Here is a 23,776-nt window from a genome sequence, read left to right as displayed (position 1 = left end):
CCAGGCCTCGGGAATGGCCTCCTCCTGCCCAGTGAGAGGCTGGGCATCCCGGGGAGGGGTGGGGCACCCCAGTAGGCTCCAAAGGCCAGGCCTGGGGGGCTGTCCTTCTTTTTAGCCTGGTGACAGTGTCAAGAGTAGGAAAGGCTTCTAAGAGGGGGCTCTTCTCACGCCTCCTCAGGAGTTTCTCTTCCCTGTGTAGTGGCTTTGTCTTGAGAGTTTCTGAATCAAGCGAGCTACTTCTCTGAGCCTCAGTATTGCTTTCCGTAGAATGGGTATACTCCCTGCCCTCCCAAACCCCTGAGAGACCTATAAGTTGCTGTGGGATCCTTTAGGAACAGAGAATTTTCAGTCTGCAATTCAATTTCTCTTTCCTCTTATTCTTCCTGCAATTGGGTCTCCGTTTCTAGGGAACGTCAATGGGTAGCTTATTCCAGTGGGTTTGCCAGCTCTCCATCCTGGCATAGGGGCTGCTGAGGTCATGCCTCTTCTCACGGGCTTCCTGTCACAGAGGGAGTGGTGTGTGCTGGAACTGGCCCTGAACTAGATTCTGGCCTGGGTTCTGTCCTGATTCTGTGGTGTGATGTTGGGCATGTCACTGTCCTTCTCTGGACCTTACTTACCTCATCTGCTAACTGAGGCTATTCCCCAAAATTATCTAGGGAGTCAAAGAGAAGTCAAGATGCCCAGATCTACTCTTTTTTTTTTTTTTTTCTGTATTTTTCTGAAGCCGGAAACGGGGAGAGACAGTCAGACAGACTCCCACATGCGCCCGACCGGGATCCACCGGGCACGCCCACCAGGGGGCGACGCTCTGCCCCTCCGGGGCATCACTCTGTTGCCACCAGAGCCACTCTAGCACCTGGGGCAGAGGCCGAGGAGCCATCCTCAGTGCCCGGGCCATCTTTGCTCCAGTGGAGCCTTGCTGCGGGAGGGGAAGAGAGAGACAGAGAGGAAGGAGAGGGGGAGGGGTGGAGAAGCAGATGGGCGCTTCTACTGTGTGCCCTGGCCGGGAATTGAACCTGGGACTTCTGCATGCCAGGCCGACGCTCTACCACTGAGCCAACCGGCCAGGGCCAGCCCAGACCTACTCTTAGGGAATCCAGTAGGTCTGCAATTAGGCCCAAATAGAGATATTTTAAATTGCTCCACTGGTGATCCTATAATGTTCCTCTCGGTTGAGAACCAATAGTCTGGATCAGTGCTTTTCAAACTTTAATATGCAAATTAATCACCTGGGATCTTGGTAAAATGCAGATTCTTACCCAGGAGGTGTGGACTGAGGCCTAACAATCTGTATTTCATATGAGCTTCTGGTGATGCTTCACACTTTGAGTTGGAATTCTAGATGATCCCATGAAGTTCATTGGATTTCCCATTCATTCATTCATTCATTCATCATCAAGCACTTAAAATGGGGGATGGTGAGAACAGAGCCCAGAGTCTCCCAGGGCTACAGAATCGGCACTTTACCTGGAGGGCATTGACGAGCCACGTCAAGCTTTAAGCGGAGGAGTGAAGGTCAGGTGTGCACTTAGAAGTCTCCCCTGGCATGACTCAGAGAATGACCGGAGGGGTTTGGACTCGCGCTGGGAGACCGACATCAGTCCCAGTGGAAGCTGACAGTGGTCTGCAGGGAGGTGGCGTTAGTGGAAAAGGAGGGAACAGAAAGATTCTTTTTTTAAAGTTACTAATCTTTATTTATGAGAGAAGTTTTAAAAGTTGAGAGGAAAGTACAGATAGTTCCCGTATACTCCTTGTCCCCACACAGGCATGTCCCCAGTGGAATGATACTTTTGATTTTATGAGGAATAATCAGGAGAATTTGGTGATTGGCCAAGGGGGTGGCGGTGAAGGAAAAAGAAGGGAAAATGATACCCAGTTCCCTGGTTTGGGCAACTGGTGTTGGCATCATTAATACAGAGACTCCAAGAGGGGGAATGGACTCAGGGGGAGACCGTACATTAAGTTTGGGGCACGTTTAGTTGGTAGCACTGATGGGATGTCCAGAGAATGGTCTCTATCTCCGTGCCTCAGATCCAGCCACACAGGCGCCCTCTCCGCTCTACCGGTGTGCTAGCCTTTCTGACTGGGGCCCTTTGCATCCGCTGTTCCCTCCCCAGTGAGCCCTCCCTGCCCAATGAACAGACTTCGGGTTCAGTGTCAGTCCACAGGGTGGCCTTCCTCACACGCCCCTTCCTTCTCTCTCACAGCACCCTACGGTTTTCCTTTCTGTGGATAGCAGTTTGTGTTCCTTGTATGTTTCTGTGGCGATGACCCGGTTAATGTCAGTTCTTCCTCTCTAGCCTGTAAGCTCCACCAGGGCAGGGATCACATCTGTCTCGTTCCCTCTTGTGTCCACGGAGTCTGGAACAGTGTTGGGAGCAGTGCTGTCCCATGAGTGCTTGGCGAACGCTCGCTGATGGGACTGGACTTAGGAGGCAGGTCTGGGCTGGCAGCGTGGACTGGGCACCGGCAGCGGCCAGGTGGTGCGGATGGGGATTGCACTGAGGAGTGAAGGGTGCCTGAGAGAGAAAGTAGGACTGAGGTGGGGGTGGGGGCCTGGGACGGGGTCCCGCGAACAGGCTGTGATGGAGTGGAGAAGGGGTCACCGGATTTATGGGCAGAAATCTGGGGAGGGCGATGGTAAAGCTGGGCCACACTGGGTGATGGTGGCTACCACTATGGAGTGATTCGTGTGCCAGCTCTGGGTGTACTCAGCTCAGCCACTCTTTCCACAACACTGTGAGGAGCAATACAATCTCATGTATGGCTAAGGAAACTGAGGACCAGAGAGGTCACACCTGAGGTCGCCTAGCCCGAAGTCTGAAGCCGAGATGGGTATCCAGGGCTGGCAGCCCGAGGCAGGGTGATGACTCCAGCCTTTGGGTGTCAAGAAGCCAGGCTGGAGGAGCTGGACTGAGGCTGGGCTAGGGAGCTCAGTGTCAGCCGAGCAACTGAGATTCCTGGAAGCCAGCATTGAGTCAGGAACCCAGAGGCCAGACCCAGTGCCAAACTGGAAGGGGCCACCCACCTCACAAGTCAAGCCTGGAGGTCAAGCGCTGGGCCAGGATTCAAACAGCCTCTCCTTTTCCTCCAAGGACTTTCCAGTTCATAGAGCACGTTCCTGTCCTTTCTCAGACTCGATCCCCTTAGCTCTCTGGGACAGGAAGCAAGAGGCGTCCTCGCCCCATTTTATGGTGGAGCAAACCGGAAGTGCTAGCCTGGGACCACACAGCTCATAGATAATGGAACGAGGGTCCCAGCCCAGGCCTCTGGTTTTGTGTTCCGTGCTCTCTCTGTAAAGTCCTAGCTGTGAAAGGGCCAGCCTGAGATGGAGGCAAACCCAGTTCACACCTCCCCATGCCACCACCACCCCTGCCCCTGCCCCTCATTCAGGAAGTGGTTTCTGAGGGCATGAGGGCACTGTGGAGCCGGCTTACGTAGTGCCTGTGATGAGTCATCTCGGAGTGAGAGCCGCAGGTTGACTCGGGGTCAGCAGACCTGGCTCCACATTTAGTTAACTGTGTGACATTGGACAAGTCAGTTCCAGCAGCCGCCACCCCAACTGCAATAGCAGGTGGGGCTCAGGGACCTGGAAGACAGCGCTGGTGTGAACAAGAGCGCCGGTGTCACACCTGCCACCCTTCCTCGGCCTGTTCTGAGCCCTGGATTGGATCAGGGAGAGGATTTGATTAGACCCTAAACAGCAGCTCCATTTGGAGGGCCTGGTTCATTTCCTGTGTGCTTCTAGCAGGCGAGACATGGACAAAATTAACCCTGGCCCAGCCAAGCCAAAGAAGTGATGGATGGGGGAGGGAGGCTCCCTGTAGGAGAGAGGCAGCAGCCCCACCCCGAGGGCTCTGGGCTAGAGGCTCTGGGCTAGCAGGCTGGTCTCTCTGCCTGGATTCTTGTCACCCAATCAGTTAAAACAGCTGCCTAACTGGGTGTCCCCAGCTGCCTGCACTTCTTCCATCCCAGCACTCACTACACTCGATAAGACAAATTGTCCAATCTTCTGCTTAACTGACAGCAAGGGTTGTGTCTGACTTGTCTTCTGCTGTCCCCCAGGGCCTCGCTCAGTGCCTGGAGAATGAATGTACGTGTGTTCCCACCCGCCCCCACCTCCTGTCCTGCTCATACCGCCCAGAGCACGTTTCATGTCGGACGGTTCTGCGTGTGTCCTTTCTTCGCTCACAGGACAGTCTCACACCTGGCATCTATTCGTGACATGCTTTCATTCTTTCCTAATTCTCTCACCTCTTTCCTCGGATTTCTGGGGTTTCCTGTATTTGCTCCAGAGCCCCCCCCCCCCCAGGCACCCTCACCCCAGCTCTCCCAAGAGCACCGCCCTGACCAAACCTGCCCGGGTGGCCCATCCAGGAGCACAGGACAGTCCGATGAGCTCTGGCCCAGTTGGCCAGTATCTGCCTGTGTGGGATGGGTCCGGGTCTGGCAGTGCTCAGCCTTCCCCCTCCTTCCGGACCCCTGGGGGTCCCAAACACTTGTGCGTAAGGGTCTAAGGAAGCAGGGGGTGGGGCGGGGGACCTGTCTGCTGGGAGACTTGACTGAATCACTCTCCTATTTCTTAGGTAATTTTCTTAGCCTCTGGGAGCTCAGTCTCCCCATCTTTAAAATAAGACTAGACTGATAATAGCCACCATTTCATTCAGTGCTCCTCCTGGGCCAGGCCCTGTGGGGACTCACTCTTGTGAGTCTGGTGTGATGTCATGGTTCTGGGTCTCCAAGAGGTCGGGAGGCTCAGCTAGAGGTGCACAGCTGCAAAGTGCCACCGCAGAGATGAAAACCAAAGTCTGACTCTGGCACCTGAGCTCCAAACTGCTGGGCACCATGACGCCCTTCAGTCCTTCGTGGTTTCTCAGCTGCCCCGGGCAGGGGACCTCTGGGGACAGCGGCACTTCCCCTCCAGGCTTTGTTTGGTTTGGCTCCAGTTTAAGACAACATTGGCAGAGGCGGGCTGACTTGCATTTCAGGTTTTGGGTCGGTTGCTGCTCTTTCCCGAGGGTGGGCGGGCTCAGGCAGGCAGTCCCCGCTGGGACAGGCCAGGCCCCACCTCCTCCGTCCCCCAGGAAAAGGGAAATTCGGCCAGCTCCCCTCTCGGGGCCACTGTGCCAGGCACAAGGGCACCGGTTGCTGCTTTCTTCCACCGTCCTTCCAGGTGGGGGTGAGCAAATGTGGATCATCAGGGAGCTGGCTTCCCGCAGTTTGTTTTCCTTGATGGAGAATGCTCCCCGGTGGGTGGGATGATGGGCGGGGCCTGGGCTGCTCGGCCACTGAGATCTGAAGTAGACTTGGGAAGAAGGAGCTAGTGGCCTGAGGCTCTGACCCCCGCCTGGCCCTGATTGGTGCCTTTGGGCAAGTCCCTAGGTCACCTTCCAGGTTGGGCTGTCAAGTCTTCCTGTCAGTTCATCCGAGGGTCTCCCTGTCGGTCTGGGCACAGCCTGTTGGAGTGCAGTTCAGCCCTTAGTTTCCAGATGACATTTATGGAGTGGGGGACCTGGCAACACTGTCACTGACTTTGATTTGGGGTGTCTGACTGAATTTGCTTCTAGGGATCCCTGGGGAAGATGTACCCCTATTTGAGGTCTGTGATCTTAACATTTCCCTTTAGATCTGTTTTTAAAGTCACCATGACTGTCGCCACCATAATCCCTTCAAGAGCTTTATACTTTCTGTAGTGTGTTCTCCTCGTTGTTACTTGGGCATGTTGGCTGTCCCATTGAATAGGTGGGCCCCTTGAGGCCCAGAGGATTTAGTGACTGACTCTGTCTGGCTCCACAGTATGTGTCTAGGTTGGCCCTGACCTTCTTTGGACCTCAGCTTCCCTACCTGTGCAATGGGGATTTGGGACGGCTGATATTTCAGGGTCTGAGACTGTAAGATCCGAGGGCCCCTGGGTAGTGTCATCACCCAGACTCAGGCAGGATTTCCAGGGCAGGGAGACCATGTGGTGAGTGGACATGTGTCTTGGCCGTGCCTGGGGACCAGAACCTCCAGATCGTCCTCGCGGGGGGGGGGGGGGGGGAGGTGGGGAGGGGCACAAGAAAATCTGTTAGAAGGTGACAGAAGACAATTGGACTTTGGGTGATGGGAATGCAGCATAATCAAATGTCAAAATAACCTAGAGATGTTTTCTCTGAACATATGTACTCTGATTTATCAATGTCACCCCATTAAAATTAATTTTAAAAAAAGATACTTAAACAGTGAGAGTGAGTTCTTACTTGAATTTCTCACTAGGCTTTTTAAAAAAAGTTTGGTTCAAGTAGAAGACCCCTGTGGCTAGGTCCAGGATTCTCCCACTTAGTGATTGCTCTGGGTGAGGGCATAGTTTGGTTTTGGCCCAAGAATTCAGAGAGGCTGGCTTTTCCTTTACTCACAGAGGGACCATGACACGTGCCTTAGAGGGCCGTCGGGAGGATTGTAGAAGAGAGGTTTAGCCTGACCAGGCAGTGGCACAGTGGATAGAGCATCAGACTGGGATGCAGAGGACCCATGTTCAAAACCCCAAGGTTGCCAGCTTGAGTGTGGGCTCATCAGGCTTAAGCAAGAGCTCATCAGGCTTGAGCGTGGGCTCACCAGCTTGAGTGTGAGCTCACCAGCTTGAGCGCGGGGTCGCTGGCTTGAGTGTGGGATCATATATATGACCCCATGGTCACTGGCTTGAAGCCCAAGGTAGCTGGCTTGAGTCCAAGGTTGCTGGCTTGAGCAAGGGGTCACTTGGTCTGTTGGAGCCCCCTTGGTCAAGGCACATATGAGAATCAATGAACAACGAAAATGCCTCAACGAAGAATTGATGCTTCTCATCTCTCTCCCTTCCTGTCTGTCCCTCTCTCTGTCTCTCTCTCTGTCTCTGTCTTTCTCACTAAAAAAAAAAAAAAGAGAGAGAGAGAGAGAGTTTTAATCTGGCATGGCCCCTGGCACACAATAGGAGCCAGATAACAGTGGTTTCCTCTCCTCCCCTCAGGAACCATCCATGTTTTTGATGGGGCAGAAGGATCAAGCAAGGAGTTAAGACTGGGACCCCTGATTCAGCTAAGCCAAGGGGCTTTCAGATTTCCCTGTGGTGCTTTGGCTTTCAGATTGTGGGGTGCAGGATGTGAGGTGGTTTTGTGTCAGCCACCGTGTGCACAGTACCTGGCATCTCATGGCCTCCTCTTCTGCACCTCTTTTGTTGTCTCTTTATTTCTCAGATGTTTGAATCAGAGGCGGATGAGAAGAGAGAGATGCCCTTGGAGGAAGGGAAGGGGCCAGGTGCCGAGGACCCCGTACCCAGCAAGGACGCCTCTGCTGGCCAGGAGCCCCCTGCAGGACAAGACCTCCCACCCAACAAGGAGTCCTCTTCTTTCCAGGAACCATCTACTGGCCCAGAGTCCCTGTCCAGCAAAGACTCACCTTCCTGCGAAGAACTCCCTCCAGGCCAGGAGCCCTCACCCAGCAAGGATTCCCCACCATGCCAGGAACCCCCTGCAGGCTCGGCCCTCCCTCCCTGCCAGGACCTTCCTGCTAATGAAGAACCCCCTTCCAGCCAGGACCCTCTGCTCAGCAAAGACCTCCCTGCCGTCCAGGACCCCCCTGCTGAGGACCTTTTGCCATGTCAAGACCTGCCCCCCAACCAAGCCTCCCTGCCAGCTGAGGCCCTTGCTGAGGAGACCACACGCTCTGAGGACCCACCAGCAGCCATCGGGGACCTGCCTGTGACCTCCAGGCCAACCTTCGTGATTCCCGAGGTCCGGCTGGATAGTGCGGACAGCCAGAAGGCAGAGGCAGAGAGAGGCAGCTCTGGTGAAGAGGACGCAGGAGAGGCTGAGGAGGGGGATGAGGGGGAGGAAGATGAGGATGAGGACACGAGTGATGACAACTACGGAGAGCGCAGTGAGGTCAAGCGCAGCAGCATGATCGAGACGGGCCAGGGCGCCGAGGGCGGCCTCTCGCTGCGCGTGCAGAACTCGCTGCGGCGCCGGACACACAGCGAGGGCAGCCTGCTGCAGGAGACCCGCGGGCCCTGCTTCTCCTCCGACACCACCTTGCACTGCTCGGACGGAGAGGGCACTACCTCCCCCTGGGCCATGCCTTCGCCCCGCACCCTCAAGAAGGAGCTGGGCCGCAATGGGGGCTCCATGCACCACCTTTCCCTCTTTTTCACGGGTCACAGGAAGGTAAGAAGGCCAGGGGGGAAGGAGGAGAAGGTACATGAGATGGTGGGGTGGGCTTGGTCCAGGAGCTGCAGGGAATGAGCAGTCACTTTGTCCCACCCCCTACTAGGACCTTCCTGCTGAGCTTTCCAATGAGTTCTTCCAGGGAGCCTTACACCCATTTCACAGAAAACCACACTGAGGCCCAGAGAGACCAGAAGGCAGAACCTAGACTTAAACTCAGGACGTTATGACTCCAGATACTGTGTTCTTCCAGCTCTGTTGTACTGGGGATCCCGCCGAAAGTAGAGCGGACGCAGCCTAGCCCGGTACATAGTGTATTTGGATCTTAAAGACCCGAGATAGTAGCTAGAGAAATGGTTACAATTTAGACTGGTCGCCTAGCCAGATTAGAAATCCATTAGCCAACAATGACCACACGTACTTACTCTGTGCTGACATTCTCCTAAGCAGTGGACATTAACACATTAATTCTCACAACTGCTCTATGAAGTAGATACCATATTGTTCCCTACAGAAAAGGAAACTGAGGCACTGAGAGGTTATCTCACTTGTACCCGGTGCCTAAATGTCAGAACCAGAATTAGAATCTAGCTGCAGGGCTGCAGCTCTTAACCACAACGCTGGGTGCCTCCTGCAAATATCTGTAAGTGGAGGAACAAGTGTTCATTGATTTCCTGCTGTGTGCCAGGCTCGGTGCCCTGTGCTGCAGCGGGGCCCCAGATACGTGTGAGGCTGACCTCCGCTGGGAGGAATGAGCTATCTGGGAAATGATGGCACCATGTCCTTGAAGCCATTAGCCACCTTGAGTCCGGTTCTGTCTCTTTCTATGTGTGGCCTTGGGCGAGTCACCAGCTCCTCCGTGCCTTCGTGTCCTTCTCTGAAAAGCAGAGATTAGTGCACTCACATTCCAGGGTGGTTGAGGATGAACCAGAAGGGTATAGTGCAGGCGCTAAGCAAACGCTATTGAGGTGCTAACAGCCAGAGCAGTGCAAGTTGTTGTTATGACAACTGTGAGGTGAGGCGGGTGGGGGTCAGTGTCCACAGAGGGCAGCTCACCCTCAGAGACCTGGGAGTTCAGGGAGGAGAGCTCCCGGGGTCTAGGGCCCTCAGGGAAGGCTTCTGGAGAAGTCTTCCAGTCCTCTTGTCTCAGCTACCTTAAGCTTAACCTTGAAGGCTGCCTGGGTTTGGAATAAACAGAGAGGCTGAGGCAGGCATTCTGTGAAAGAGGACATGGCCTGGACAAAAGTGTCTGTAGAAGCCAGTTTGGTTAGAGCAGGGATTCCGGAATTGCAGGGATGACAGACACCTGAGACCCTGCGGCCATTCCTGCCTCCAAACCCATGGCCGGCAGACATGACTGATGGTTTCTAGCACGTGTCCTCAGTGTTGGGACACGGCCTCAGAGCCACTAGCGATAAAGCTGACTTGGCACTGGGGAGGACACCTGTGGAAAGGTGGTCGGGCTGAAAAAGCAGTCTGGGCCCCTCAAGAAGAGAACCCTAAACCGTGGGTCCAGGAACTGGACCGAAAGCTCAAAGGAATTGGGACTGGATGTCAGTTTCCTCACCTGTAAATACATGCAGTTCTGAAACTCTGATGTGCTTCTAAATCACCAGGAGGTTATTAATATATAGGTTTTAAGTCCCCAACTCCAGACTTCCGGAATCAGAATGGGGGGGGGGAGTACTCAGACCCTGCATTTTAAACAAGCCCCCCAGTGGTTGTGATGTTCCTCACAGTTTAAGTGTCTCCGGCCATTTCTTGATGCAACTGGTACAGTACAGGAGAGTCCAGACCTCTGTCCTACTGAGGTGAGGCCTCAGGCTGACTCGGGGAGGCCTGGACACTCTCCTCTGGAGGGTGGCTGAGGTGCAAGGGCCTACCACCTGCCTTGGGCCTCCCAATCCTGATTGCCCACCAGACCCTTCCACATTCTCTCCCCTCCCCCCTTATTCCAACACAAATACTTACAATACAGATACATTCACATACATTCATGCATACACGGCTAGTTCCCCAAATATGTTTATCTCAGCTCCTATTTGGGGGCAGATACTTCTGCCTGGGAGTCCAGCAGGCTTGACCGATTTTCTCCTTTCTCAGCTTCCCCCTTTGGGCGTCCAGGGTTCCCACTGACATCCTCTCCTCCCCCACCCTGTTGTGACCTGCTGCTTCCCTTCTTGGGCGGAGTGGCTGAGCTGGCAGGCCTCGCAGGCTGCCCCAGCCCCATGGTGACTTCCACTTACTAGGCCTCCAGTCCTTCATCATCATTCATCTCCTGTCCCTGCAGCCAGCGAGCTTTAGTAAGAGACCTGCCCTTGCGAAGGGGAAGTGAAGGTTTAGGCTAGACATGTACCCTGGTCTCACTCCACCCTCACTGGCAGGGGCCCTTGGGCAAGTCCCTGCCCCTCTCTGAGCCTCAGTTTCCTTGTTGGTGAAGTGGGTATGGTAATAACACCCCCTTTGTAGGGTTGCTGAGAAGATTCAATAGCCCAGCTCGGGCACAGTGTTAAGGGCAGGGCCTGGCATTCAGCACCTGGTGGCTGTTCCATAAATGGGAATCACGTTGGCCATGGGAAGGGGGAGGAGAGAGCGGCAGCAAGAGGAGGAATAGTCACCCCAGCACTCGCCAGGTGCCCGCAGCTCCTGTCCTAGCTTTCACAGCGCCGCGCCGGGTGGGCCGGCAGCACATCTTACAGCGGGGCCTGCGGCCGAGGGAGAAATGGTTTCTCGTAGGCCGCATAGCGAGTCCAGCTGGGCAGTGGCCTCACCCCTGTCCAGTCCTCTGGCTCTACCCAGGCCCTGCGCATCTCATGCTGGTGAAGGGCAGAGACGGGGATGGCGGCTGTTCCCCTGTGACTTCCATCTTCCTGGCTTAGGCCTGGTCTTCCTGGGAAGGTCCGTGGATGCCGACAGGCCGCTGTTTGCAGGCAGTTCTAGGCAAGAGGTGAGGAGGAGAGGGGGGAAGCCTCCAGGCTGTGGCACCAGACAGTCCGGGGTCACACCTCAGCTTTGCTTTCTCCTGCCTGGTCCTGAGACCACGGTCATATGACATCTTTCTCTGAGCTTTAGTTTTCTCTTATAACATGTGAAGACTTGAGTCTGCGTGGAGTTGACCAGGAATTCAGGAAGGTTGCTGTACGTAGAAAGCTCGGTGCCCATGGCTCTGACCCTGTGGTGACACGGGACCTAGAATGGCCAGAAAGCTGGTGCGGCCTCCAGCCGGTCACTGTGCAGCTGTGTGGCTAAGCTGAGGCTGCCTGGAGCACCCGCTGCCTGTCACTAGCCCACGGCTCCTATGTTGACCATACGCCACCTGTCATCCTGCTCTCTTGGGCCCCGAGTGATTTCTGCTGTGAGTGCGAGTGTCCACACCAGCTGGACCTGAGAGGTGGTCTGCTTGGCTACCTCCAGCTTACAGGTGGGCCTCATGAAAGTCAGAGAGAAGCGCCCCACCCGTCAGTCACGCCCGGGTCTGCGCCTTGTGCTGCGTTGAGCTGTCTCACAGCGCCCTCTGCTGCCAGACCCTGGCCCTGCCAGCTGTTCCCGGGAGGCGATGCAGGGCGGATCTGTAGGCCTGTGCCTGACCTTTTCCTGGGGGCCAGGGAAGCCCCGAGAGGGTCTGTGTCTGGGCCCAGGGTGCTGCCACTGAGCCCACCCCTGTCTGGTTCAGCCCAGAGTCTCAGGTCACCCTTTGGCAGTGAGGAGACAGAGGCTGGCGCCCTCCCTGGCCATGCCTCCTTGTCCTCTCCTGTAGGGGACTGGCTTGTGCAGCGGCTGTCAGTGCAGGAGGACAGCCCTGCCTCACTGAACTCCCCCCCCAGGCCAGGAGTCAGAAGACAAGGGCCCCTAAGATGCTTTCCAGCCTCCTATTGAAGAAAAGCCCAAAGAAAAAATTATTACCTATGTTTAAACAAACAAGTTCCGGGCTGCGCACATGGCCCAAGCCGTCGGGCAGGACCAGTTGGGGGAACCAGGTGAGGCTGCTCCCAGGGGAGCCCTCAGCATGGTGCTCTGGGCCTGGGCCTGAAATTCTGTGGCTGGCCAGCTCCGGGAGCCCCTGCAAGTAGCTGAACTGCTCTGGGCCTCAGTTTCTTCACCTGTAAACTGGGAGAAATAACAGCAAATAGTTCTTATCGTTGCTGTGAAGATTAAATTATGTAAAGTTTAGCTTGGTGCCTGCGACATTGAGTGCTCAACAAGTGACAGCATAAGTACAGTGGTTAAGATATAGTTACTGAGCACGTCCACAGACAGGCACCGCGCTGAGCACCGCACGTGTGTTAACTTAATCAGTCCTCATAACAGCCCTGCAAGGCGGATCTAATTACCATCCTCATCTTACAAATAAAGAAACCAAGGCACAGAGAAGGGGTGACTCTTGGCTAAGGTCTGTTAGCTAATAAATGACTGAGCTGGGACTCCAATCCAGGCCGCTTAGAATCTGCACTCTTAACCAGTACTATGATTATAGTTCTAATTACAATAAGAATTATAATTACTATTCCAAGAGGCAGTGAGCTCTCAGTCCCTGGCAGTGGCTGGGTGGGGTGGGCAGACCCCAGGGGTCCCTGCCTGGAGGGGAGGGAGGTGGTTTGGGGCTGGCCTTCAGGAGCACTCGGCAGGAGGGTCCCCTGGCTTGGGGACAGTGGGGGGCAGAGGAGGAGGGAGAGCCCCTTTGTGTGCCGGGCCCTGGGCTGGCCTTGCCGCAGCTCCAGGAGAAAGCAGCAAGGAGCCACTCTGGGCTGCAAATCAGATCCTAACTTTCCAGCTTAGCTCCTTCTCTTTCTGGCCTGCGGGCCCCCTGTTGGCACCTAGGCTTCCCTGGATGCTTTGGGGGCTGACTCCCAGGGCCAGGGCTGCCCGGCCCCTCTGAAGGGCAGTTGACGTGGGCTGGTCCCTGCCGAAGATGACCCCCTCCTCGCAGTGGAAGGAAGAGCCCATTTCCCATCAGTGCAGAGACTGGCGTGGTGGGCGGGTGGGAGTGGTCCCCAGGCCCATTGTGTGGTGCTGATAAAGTGCGGAAGCTGAGGTTAGAATGGGAGGAAGTGTGGGCTCAAGGCCCTTTCCCACGGGTGGGGGCTTCGGGCACTGCCCAGGCCAGCGGGACCACAGCCTGAATGTTCAGTAGGTGACAGCAGTAACACTCACTGGGCAAGGAACACCGACAGCCCTGCTCAGTGAGGGTGCCCTGTGTGCCAGGCTTGGGCCTCGGGGGCCCAGACTTTTCCTAGTATGTATTCTAATGGGGGGGGGGGGTATGGTCATCGTCATATCTTATGTTAGAACTAAAGAAGCCGAAGCTGAGAGGCTGGGAAACGTCTCCGAAGTCAGTGGAAGTAGGGTCGATACCCAGGTCTGGCTGCAAACCGAGCCCTAGAATCTCACATTACAGCCGGGTGTGTGCCTGGGTGTGCACGTACACACACGTGTTTACAACCTTGGTGGGGCAGCATTCTCAGGAAGGAGGCGCATTTCCCCTGAGTCTTTCACTGAAAACATTCAAACTGCGCTCTGTCCTTGCATCTGAGTAGCAGCATCCTCTGGCGGAGAGACACATGGCTCGACTTCAGTTAGACCTAGCTTCCAGCTGTCAGTTAAATGCAGGGTATCTTTGGCCAAGTGACGTAACTTCTCTGAGCCTCTGTTTACTTTATGGACTTACCCTGAAGATTAATGAGATAGTATCTGAATAATACACATTCCAAGGTCTAGCCTATAGTACAAGTTTTATAAATGATGCCACCCTTCATCCATCCATCCATTAGTTCATCTATCCATCAATAGATGGGTGTTTCACTGAAGCTAGCAGCTCCTCCTGCTGGATATCTTGGGATTACTTTTCTTTCCAGAATTAACAGTATTTTAAGGCTTAGCCCATCTTCATACGACAAACATCAGGAGGGTTAACTCTTTCATGGACCAGTGGTTGAAAAGTACTGGCTTACCCCATCTTTATTTTACAAATGAGGAAATGACACCCCGGGTGGGGTTCACGAGGCTTCAGAGCTGAGACCCATACCTGGTGGCCTTCTGTCTTCTCTTGGGACATAGTGTTCAAGCCCGTCCCTCCTTGCTCTGTAGCTTCTCTGCAATCTCAGAGCATTTCCTGGGCTTCTGCTCTGGGTGGCATGGTTGGGGCCCTGATTTCTCCTGGGGAAGGACCGGCAAGCACAGGCAGGGCGAGGGAGGCAGAGGGAGGCCCCAGGAGAGAGGGTGGGAGTCCGGCATGGTCTGGAGGAGTGTTGGACTGGGGGGAGGTGGAGACTGGGGGGAAGAGGAGAGGGCAGACAAGAAGGGGGGGAGTGGGTGGAGCCTGTGAGCCTGGGGATAGAGCTGCAGGCCCTGAATCAAGCAGCAAGAGCCTCAAGATGCACCACTCCCAGTCTGATTTTTTTTCCTCTCTCTTGATTCATTCATTCATTCAACACATATTTATTGGATCCTCATGTGTACTAGGCCCAGTGAAGGTGACCCAGACAGAGGTGAAGGCCGACAGAGGCCTTGCTCGTGGGGACTTACAGTCCAGCGGAGGAGACATATTTGGAACAAGCCATTTTGGGTATAGCGGGGACCTTAACGTAGGTAAAGGGACACAAACTGGATCTAGAGATCAGGGAGGGGCTCGGAGATGAGGAGGCACTTAAGCAGCTTTCCCGAGGTCTAGGTCTTTCCCGGGGCTGGGTCTTAGGAGGAGAGGAAGGTGGGTGCACCACAAAGGCATCCCCCGTAGAAGGAGTAGCACGTGCAAAGGCCTGAAATAAGGGGTCACGGCAGGTGTAGACATTTTGTTTGGCCGGAGAGCAGGTCGGGGAGGTTGCTGGAACAGGAGTCAGGCTGGAGAAGTAACTGAAGGAGTTGTACTGACGTTAAAAAGGAACTTTCTGGGCCCTGGCCGGTTGGCTCAGCGGTAGAGTGTCGGCCTGGCGTGCGGGGGACCTGGGTTCGATTCCCGGCCAGGGCACATAGGAGAAGCGCCCATTTGCTTTTCCACTACCCCCTCCTTCCTCTCTGTCTCTCTCTTCCCCTCCCGCAGCCAAGGCTCCATTGGAGCAAAGATGGCCCGGGCGCTGGGGATGGCTCCTTGGCCTCTGCCCTAGGCGCTAGAGTGGCTCTGGTCGCGGCAGAGCGACACCCCGGAGGGGCAGAGCATCGCCCCCTGGTGGGCAGAGTATCGCCCCTGGTGGGCATGCCAGGTGGATCCCGGTTGGGCGCATGCGGGAGTCTGTCTGACTGTCTCTCCCCGTTTCCAGCTTCAGAAAAATACAAAAAAAAAAAAAAAAAAAAAAAAAGGAACTTTCTGCCCAGATCCCAAGATGGTAGACCCTGTATTCCATGTTATGCAGTTTGGATATTAACCTGAGGGCACTGGGGAGCCATGTGAACTTTTAAGTCTAGAGAGGTGCTCTCGGGCCTGGGTAATAATTCACTTTACACAGCGCCAGGCCCTAGGTGCACCAGGGGGAGACCCCTGTGGGTGGAGGCGCTGCCAAGCCAGCTGCACCCGTTGGACAGGCTGTTTCCAGTAGCGGGGTCTCCCTCCCTCGCCCGTCTGTGAGGGGTAGGAGCTTTAGGGGAAACGGGAGGGGACCATTTCTCAGGAGCCACTGGATCTCTAAGCCTCCGCTCAGGCAGCAGTCCCTGGATGCCCAGGTTCCAACATATTTGTCTTTTCTCTGCAGATGAGTGGGCCTGACACGGTGGGGGACGATGACGAAGGCTCCCGGAAGAGAAAGAGCAAAAACCTGTATGTTGGAAAGCTCCCTGGCCCTCCCCTAGCGATCAGGGTGGCTCCTGGCACCCCTCTTCCTCCTGCAGGGGTACCGGCGGGGAGAAGGGGCTGCACTCAGGCCTGCCCCAGGCAGACACCAGCGAACAGCAGGATCTTGGGACTTAGCAGTGGCCCCAGGGTGGGGCCCCCAGGGTTCTCAGCATCCGGCACTGCCCTCAGCATCTACATAGCACGAGGCAACGTGTTGATTCTGTGCCTGGAAGCCAGAGGAAAGCAAGCAGAGACAACCAGCCAGGTTGCCACGGCTCTGGCCCAGCCTCTGAGATGAGTAGTGTCTGAGTGACCTCGACAAATTCCTTGCTCCCTTTGAGAAAGGGCTGAACAGATAATTCATAAGGTTTCTCTTTTTCCTCTTGGCTCTTGATTGCTGACAGTCTCGGACATTGCCAGGAGGGGGCGCTGCTGGACCAGATAGCATATCCCATGTTCCTCAAGCCTTTTTGGTCATGCTCAGTGTCCATTACACTTTCATTCTGGGGTTTGGTAGAAGTGTCAATTAACAGGGTGTGTAGTGACTCCCCTTGGGTAGCCTTGTGATCACAGGCCTGGGCCCTGGCAACTGCAGAGAGGAACAGGGAAGGAGGCAGAGAGACTCATGGTGGCACCTAGAGGGGGTCCTTCTCCCCTGTAAGTTCTGGGGTGCTCACCATTACGCACAAGCCTGCAGCAGGGAACAATCACACTTTCTAGGGACGATAAAACTCACGAACAAAAGTAGTCCTTTGCACCAACCCCACGGTCCAGGCCAGAGCTGCTGTGGGCGGGCTCCCGGGGTGGAGCAGTGGAGGGCTTTGACCGGGGTGCTGCAGCTGCCCTGGGCCACCAACTCGAGCCTCCTTTCAGAGTGGGCATTACCTTTTGAATGCCCAAGGTCACATTCTTAAGAGTTTATTTGAGGACTCTTACAATCTGGGATAATAATATAAATCATATTTGTGCTAGACACTGTTCTATGTGTATTACATATATTATCTAGCTTAATTTTTGCCATTATTTTTATTTCACTTTTTTTTTTCTTATTTACTCTACAAATAAAATGAGGCAGAAAAAAGTTACTTGTCTAAGGTCACATAAGAAGTAAGTGGTAGAGTTAGGAGCTGAAACCTGGCATGCTGGCTCTAAAAAATACATGACATACACACACATATGCATACACACACACATTCACACGCACATGCACATGCACATACATACATGTATTCTTCAGAGCACACTAAAGGAAGTCCACAGCTGCCGTGCTAAGTCGCCTTTGAGCCCAGGGGCCATGCATGCCCTCTGTCATGGCTCTGACTGGACGGAAGTGCTCCTTTAGCTTCTTGTGAGTCCCTGTTCTGTCCTCTGACTTCTGCCATCTTTCTCAAGTTGTCTGTGTGCCAGTTGGGGACTTCCAAGGACCTCTCCAGTTGCGCCCTGCAGCTGTTGGTCTGCCCAGCTGTGCCTCTGGGAGGAAAGGCTTGGCTGGGCCAGCCCCAGAGAAACACTGTGCTCTGAGCCAGTCAGAAGCCCCTCAAGGCTGGACCTCAGAAACCCCCCACCCCCACCCCCGCCGGGCTTCTCTGTGCTCACCTGGATGGTGGGCCTGCAGCAGGGGGACTCTCAGAGCACCGTGCCCAGGAAGCGGTGCTCTCTCTCCTAGCCACGCCAGGGCGCTCTGAGCACCCCAGGCCTCGCCCAGAGGGTTGCCAGTCCCTAGACGTATCTCACTGACTTAGAACCTAGAGTAGGGTCTCCATCCCTGGGCAGCTGCCCAGACCCTCATCAGGAGGCACATGGGCCTCAGCTCCTAAGCCTGAGCAGTCCTGTGCTAAAGCTTTACGGGCACTTCCCCCTTGCCTTGAAGCAGCCCAGCAGAAGGTAAGTACCTTTATCATGCCTGCTGAACAGATAAGAACAGTGGACATTCAGAGAGGTGAGGTAACTTGACAAAGGGCACACAGTTGGTTGCTGCTGGAGCTGGGATTTGAACCCTGGGCTGTCTGGCTTCAGATTCTCACTTTTAACCTCCACGGGGCACCACTTCCCTCAATTACACAGGGTGTCCCATAGGTCATAGTGCCGTTTGAAGGTTGAATAACTTCAGAGAATAAATGTTACAGACTTACAAAACACATTTATAAGTTGAATTACTGACATTTCTTTTACACTTATTTAGTTCTGTGATTCAGATCACACATGTTAAACTTTTGGTTTCAGTCAGCATTTTTCATCTTTAATTAGAAAGACGAAGACCAAAAATTAAAACAAAAAATGTATTCTTCAAAAATCACGAAACTAAATGTCTTAAAAATGAAATAACTAGACTTTCAAAACATGTTTTTGAAAGTTTTGTAGGACTTGTACTTCTGAAGTTATTTCAGCTTAAAGTTGTCCCAAGCCATTTGGTGCCTCCTGCCTGTCCCCGCGTGGGTATATCCGAAGCCAGCGAGTGAGGCTGAGAGGCCAGCTGGCGGGGCTGGACCAGGAGGTGCCCAGAGTAGGGAGCTCGAGACAAGGGGGGCGGGCGCAGGCGAACAGGAGCACAGGACATTTAACCCCTTTCCTGCCAGCAGCTTTGCTCAGCGCTGAAATCTGCAGCCTGGGGGGCGTGGCAAGGCCAAAAATAGTTCTTGGCTAAAAATAGCCAGTCCTGCCTTGGTGTGCGAGCCTCCCCTCCTTTCCTTCTTCCCTTCCAGCAATTTGCTGACTTGTTTTCTCCTCCTTAGCCCCCCCAGCGCTGCCATGGTAATGGGGGAGGCCAGTCACAAATAACTGGGTCTGGCTTCCTGCCTGGGCGGGCCCCAGAGGCCGCTCCTTACAGACACATGCCCCTTTCACGGGCTCCCTCTCCCGGTTGGCCAGCAGGGATTTTTTTTTCTGCTCCCAGTCCTGATCCCTCCCATTTCCTGGCTCCTCCTGTCCGAGTTCCAGCCCAGCCTGTGCCTGGGAGTCCAGTTGTAAGGCTGGAATCTCAGCGAGCGCACTCGGCTGCATCCTGCCCCACTGCTGCCTGCCTGCCCCCCAGGACAGTGTGGGGAGCAGGAACTGGGAGTGCTCCCTGCAGACCTTCCTGGGGCCCGAGGTGGGGGGCCCGACAGAGATGCTCCGAGGCATGTACCTCACGCGCAACGGGAACCTGCAGAGGCGGCACACGATGAAGGAGTAGGTGGCCCTCGCCCTGGCCCGCGGCCTCCGCACCTTGAATTTGCAGGGGCCGAGTGTGCCAGGCTGACCACCTCCCTTCTCTGCTTCTGCCCTCAGAGCCAAGGACATGAAGAACAAGTTGGGCATCTTCAGGCGAAGGAACGAGTCCCCCGGGGCCCAGCCAGCGGGCAAGGCAGACAAAGTGATGAAGTCATTCAAGTAGGTCCTCCCTGGTACCCCAGGACCCCTCCTGCTCTCCTTGGTCCCCCGGGGCGGGGGAGCAGGCCCGGCGGAGGGGTTAAGTGGGAAGGGGAGTTGCTGGCTTGATCCAGCTCTGGGTTGGATGGAGGCTCTGACAGAGGGAGCCTGGTACCTGCAAGCAGCAGCCCTCAGGGGGCAGAACTGCGCTGGGAAGGAAGGCCAGGCAGGGTGGGGTGGGGACTAGAAGTAATGCTGGCCCCAAGAAAGGAGATGGGCCCCTCCTGGGCTCCCCAGGCAGGATCAGCCACTGCCTGGGCCACGGGCAGCTAACAGAGGCTGCCTAGACCCAGACACCCCGCTTTTCGGGGCCTCACGGTGCCCTCACTGTACTCCTTCCTTCTCCCCCAGGCCCACCTCGGAGGAAGCCCTCAAGTGGGGCGAGTCCTTGGAGAAGCTGCTGCTTCACAAATGTAAGTGGGGGCCAGTGGCATGTCCCCTCCCTGGGCTCTCTCTCCCTCCCTCTCATCCTCCTCTCCTAGACCAGAGGCTGTGATCAATCCCAGAGAAGTAACCTTTCCCTCTTTCCTGGACCCAGCCAGGTGGCCCTGTTGGGAGAGGCTGAGCCTGGCAGAGGCCCTTAGCCTGGACTTGCAGCCAGCTTCTGCCAGCCCCTCCCTGTCCATGGGAGCTGGCACTGCCTGCTAGAGGCCTTTGGGACCTGTGTGCTCAGACACATTTTCCCAGAATAACAATAAACATTTCCATGTACCGAGGGCTTGCACTGGGCCAAATGTGCCTGTCACCTCATGGGCAGGATCCCCTCTGATCCTCTCAGGGCTCCAGGAGACTGGCTCATGATGAGGAAACTGAGGCCCAAATGGGGAGAGACCTGGCTGAGGCCCACAGAGCGGCAGTGGCAGGGGTGGGACCACATCCCAGGGCAGCTGGCTCCCGGGAGCTTCTGACTAAACACATCCAGGCTCTGTGTCCTAACTGCCCCAGGAGGGTAGTCTGGGGGCCCGAGGGCAGGAGGGGCTGGTTCTGCCTCTCACCCACGATCTGGGCTTCTCCTCACAGATGGGTTAGCAGTGTTCCAGGCCTTCCTTCGCACTGAGTTTAGTGAGGAGAACCTGGAATTCTGGCTGGCGTGCGAGGACTTTAAGAAGGTCAAGTCACAGTCCAAGATGGCAGCCAAGGCCAAGAAGATCTTTGCCGAGTACATTGCAATCCAGTCCTGCAAGGAGGTAGGTCCTCGGGCTGGGCCCTCAGCCCCGTCCCCATGCCCCATGGCCTCTTAGTGATTGGTGGCACCTGGCCACCAAGGAGGAGATCAGGAAGGGAAGAGGGCAGTGAATCTTAGGGACTGTGTGCCCCGGGTGAAGAGGAAGGGAGCTGGGGCCCCGGAAGGAACTGAATGCCACTGATAACATGAATGGCCTCTGTCGAGTTGCTAAGCCCTTTGTGAATGAGCTCTTGTATTTAACCCTCATGACAACCTGTAAAATAGGTTTTAATATCATCTTTATTTTTAAAATGAGAGACAGTCTTGGAGAGCCTAATTGTAGTAGCTGACATCTATTGAGCGCTTACTGTGTGTAAGCGCTGTGTACAGAGTCACAGGGGTGAACTATTATTTAATCCCTATCTATTTAATACAGATGAGCTTGTTTAATTTGTACAACTCTTTGAAGAATGTACTATTATTCGTAATCTATAGCTAAGATAACCGAGGCTCAGGGCACTTAAGTGATTTGCCATACACCTAGGTGTGGCACTGTTGGGATTCGAACCTGGGCAGCCTGACCCTAGAGGTGGTGTTTTCAGGCCCTACAGTAAGTGGCCGAGCTAGGGCTTGAATCTGCTGACCCGATGGCCTCCACTCTGAACTTCAAGATGTGGAGCAGAGGGCCTTGGAGGTTGAGAGGCTGGAGGGGTCCCTGGCCCCGGTTCCGAGGGTCAGCCCCATGTGGGCAGCCCTGACCGTGTCCCCTCTGCCCCTGAAGGTAAACCTGGACTCGTACACACGGGAGCACACCAAGGACAACCTGCAGAGCGTCACGCGGGGCTGCTTCGACCTGGCACAGAAGCGCATCTTCGGGCTCATGGAAAAGGACTCGTACCCACGCTTCCTCCGCTCTGACCTCTACCTGGACCTCATTAATCAGAAGAAGATGAGCCCTCCACTTTAGGGGGCCACCAGGGTAGAGTTCAGTGTTCACACGAGGAGGGCTGGGCCCCCTCCCTCATACCCTTCTCCCCTGTGACGGAGGGGGCAACCAAGTCCCCAGAGGCTGCGTCTCCGGACAGACAGATGGACATTTGGATGAGAGGCTTGGACCAAGAGAGGCCCAGGCCAATGGAGGAGAGACGGACTGGCCCTGTTGGGTCCCCACTGCCTCGGTACAAGAGGGCCCAAGGGCCCCGCAGGTCAGGGGCCCTGGCTGAGGGGTCGCTCCCGGCTGCGGAGACCTCGCATTGACCAAGTTCCTTAAAGAACTGGCTGAAGGGGCAGGGGCGTGGCCCGGGCTCCGGGCGGCGCGGACCCCGGCCTTGAGTTTTATTTATTTAAACAGTAGTGGGACGCTTGGCACGTCTTCCTGTACGAGGAAACGTTTGCCTCATCAGTTTTCCTAATTTACAAGTGCAATATTTTAACCAACGCCTTGTGAGAAGCCGCCTTGCAGAAAAGGTGGACATCATTTCCAGTGTCAGGGGAGTGGCTGGTCCCGGGCACCAGGGGTGGGCAGCAGGGCCTTCTGGACTGATGAGGCCTGGAGGGGCAGGTGACACAGCCTGACCTCGCACAGAAATCCAGCATCCTCAAGGAAGGAGGTCCCTTTGGGGCGCCGGGAAAGCATGCCACCCTCAGATCACACAGCAGCCCGGTCTGGAGCTAATAAAAGGCCTGTGTTATTTCTTGTTTTTGACCCTTTCTGTGTGTTTCCGGTGTAGAGGCTCTCCCGGGTGACTGGGGCTGAGAGGGGTGGGTAGTTGGGCAGTTGGTCCGGCGTCTCCTCCTCTCCGAGCATCAGCTGCCTCCCATCCTGGAGCCAGAGACACGATACGCCTGTGAGAGCTGCTCGGTGACAGCCTCTGTCCCCGTGCCCGGCGCTCTGCCCTGCTGGGTCCTCGTACCATCTCCTCTTTGCCGCCAGCCTGGGAGGTAGGGCTAGCCCCATGTTACAGATGAGGAGAGTGAAACACAGGCAGGTAAGGAGACTTGTCCAAGGTCGCACAGTGGGCAAGTGGCAGAGACAGGGTTCAGTCTAAGTCCATCTGGCTGTGTTCTTTGGGTCTCTTGTCCTCTACCAGCTACGGGACGGAGTCGGGCCTTGGCCACCAACGGGCTGTGTGACCCCTAGTAAGTTTCCTCACGTCTCTGCCCTGCCACACCCTGAGATTCTGGTGGAGCTCTCAGCTGTCACAGGGCTGGTTGTTGGTGGTGGACAGGGCCAGAATCTTTGGCAGGCGAGCAGGCTCACAGGCTCACGGAGGCCCTTAGGACAGAAGAACTAGGGAGGTGACAGGGAAGAGGAGGGTTCGCAGCCCCCCTATGGCCCTGGGCAAGGCTTCCTCCTCTGTGCCTAAGAAGAGATGCAGATCTGGGAAAAGCCTGGTCCGAAGCCACAATGCAGGGGAGGCCCTGGCCCCCGCTCCTGGAGGGGTAGAAGAGAGCCTGGGGCCCAGGCCACGCTGATGCCAAAGCTTCCCTCGCTGCCACCCAAAACCTGCGGGGTTCAGGGCAGGGCCAGGGCGTGGCCTGGGCTGGGGACAGGCTCAGGGGGCTGGCTTAAAACCAGACAGGATTGGTTGGTGCAGGAGGGCTGGACTCCCCTTGGATCTTGTTTGCTGCCTGGTGTCCTGAGTTCGGGTCCGCCCACTGGGGCCTTGGAGATGGAAAGGCCATGGGGCTATATAGCCACCCTCCTCCCTTCTTTCCCTCCCTGGTCGCACTGGACGAGGCCACCCCCTTGTGCCCCCACAAGGAGAAATGGTCGTGCCTGGAGGCCTAACCTGGGGCCAGCACTCAGTAGGAGCTCTGTACGTGTATGGCCTTTTCCCTAGCACCAGGATGGGAGCTCCTCCAGGAAGGGGGCTGTTCTTCCAGGCTCCGGACCTGGCCCGTGAGCCCTGCGTGGCTGTGTAACAGTGAAGGGCTCCCCTGGCCGAGAGCTCGCCAGTGGCTCAGCGGGCAGAAAGGACAGGAACAGAGAGGTGCTCCTAATTGGGAACAAGGACATCTTCTGCTTGGAGGAGACACTCAGCCCACAAAGAGACTCCCCTTTCTTTATTCCGGGGATTTAGCACCCCCCCCTCTATGCGCTCCACCTTCCCACCCCAAATTACCATGGAAACCAGAGTCCAGGAGAACAAAGTCAGGCAGATGGAATTCCCATTTCAGAAGGCCCCACGGCCTCGTATCCATTACTCACACCCAGGTCCCTCGGCCTCAGAGGGGCTTCAGCTGCACTAAGCTGCTGGAGGG

The 23,776-nt window shown here is 55.6% G+C and overlaps 1 protein-coding gene across 7 annotated transcripts in view; it reads left to right on the top strand.

Annotated features, from left to right (window-relative positions):
• The window catches only part of RGS3 (regulator of G protein signaling 3), a 121,630-nt gene extending 99,420 nt beyond the window's left edge, over window positions 1–22,210 (top strand). For 6 of the 7 annotated variants that reach the window (XM_066256440.1, XM_066256441.1, XM_066256442.1 and 3 more), the window contains 6 exons: window positions 7,212–8,177; window positions 15,860–15,924; window positions 19,207–19,308; window positions 19,699–19,760; window positions 20,368–20,534; window positions 21,294–22,210. In XM_066256440.1, the coding sequence (XP_066112537.1) occupies window positions 7,212–8,177; window positions 15,860–15,924; window positions 19,207–19,308; window positions 19,699–19,760; window positions 20,368–20,534; window positions 21,294–21,479 (1,548 nt within the window). In that variant the 3' untranslated portion in view covers window positions 21,480–22,210. Of the gene's footprint in view, window positions 1–7,211; window positions 8,178–15,859; window positions 15,925–18,700; window positions 19,108–19,206; window positions 19,309–19,698; window positions 19,761–20,367; window positions 20,535–21,293 lie in introns of those variants that run through there. The other variant, XM_066256449.1, reaches the window with a different exon arrangement.
• Window positions 22,211–23,776: the final 1,566 nt, after the last annotated feature.

Source organism: Saccopteryx bilineata, chromosome 2 (genome assembly GCF_036850765.1).
Source record: "Saccopteryx bilineata isolate mSacBil1 chromosome 2, mSacBil1_pri_phased_curated, whole genome shotgun sequence".
Lineage (NCBI taxonomy): Eukaryota > Metazoa > Chordata > Mammalia > Chiroptera > Emballonuridae > Saccopteryx > Saccopteryx bilineata.
This window is presented reverse-complemented; position numbering and strand designations above follow the sequence as displayed.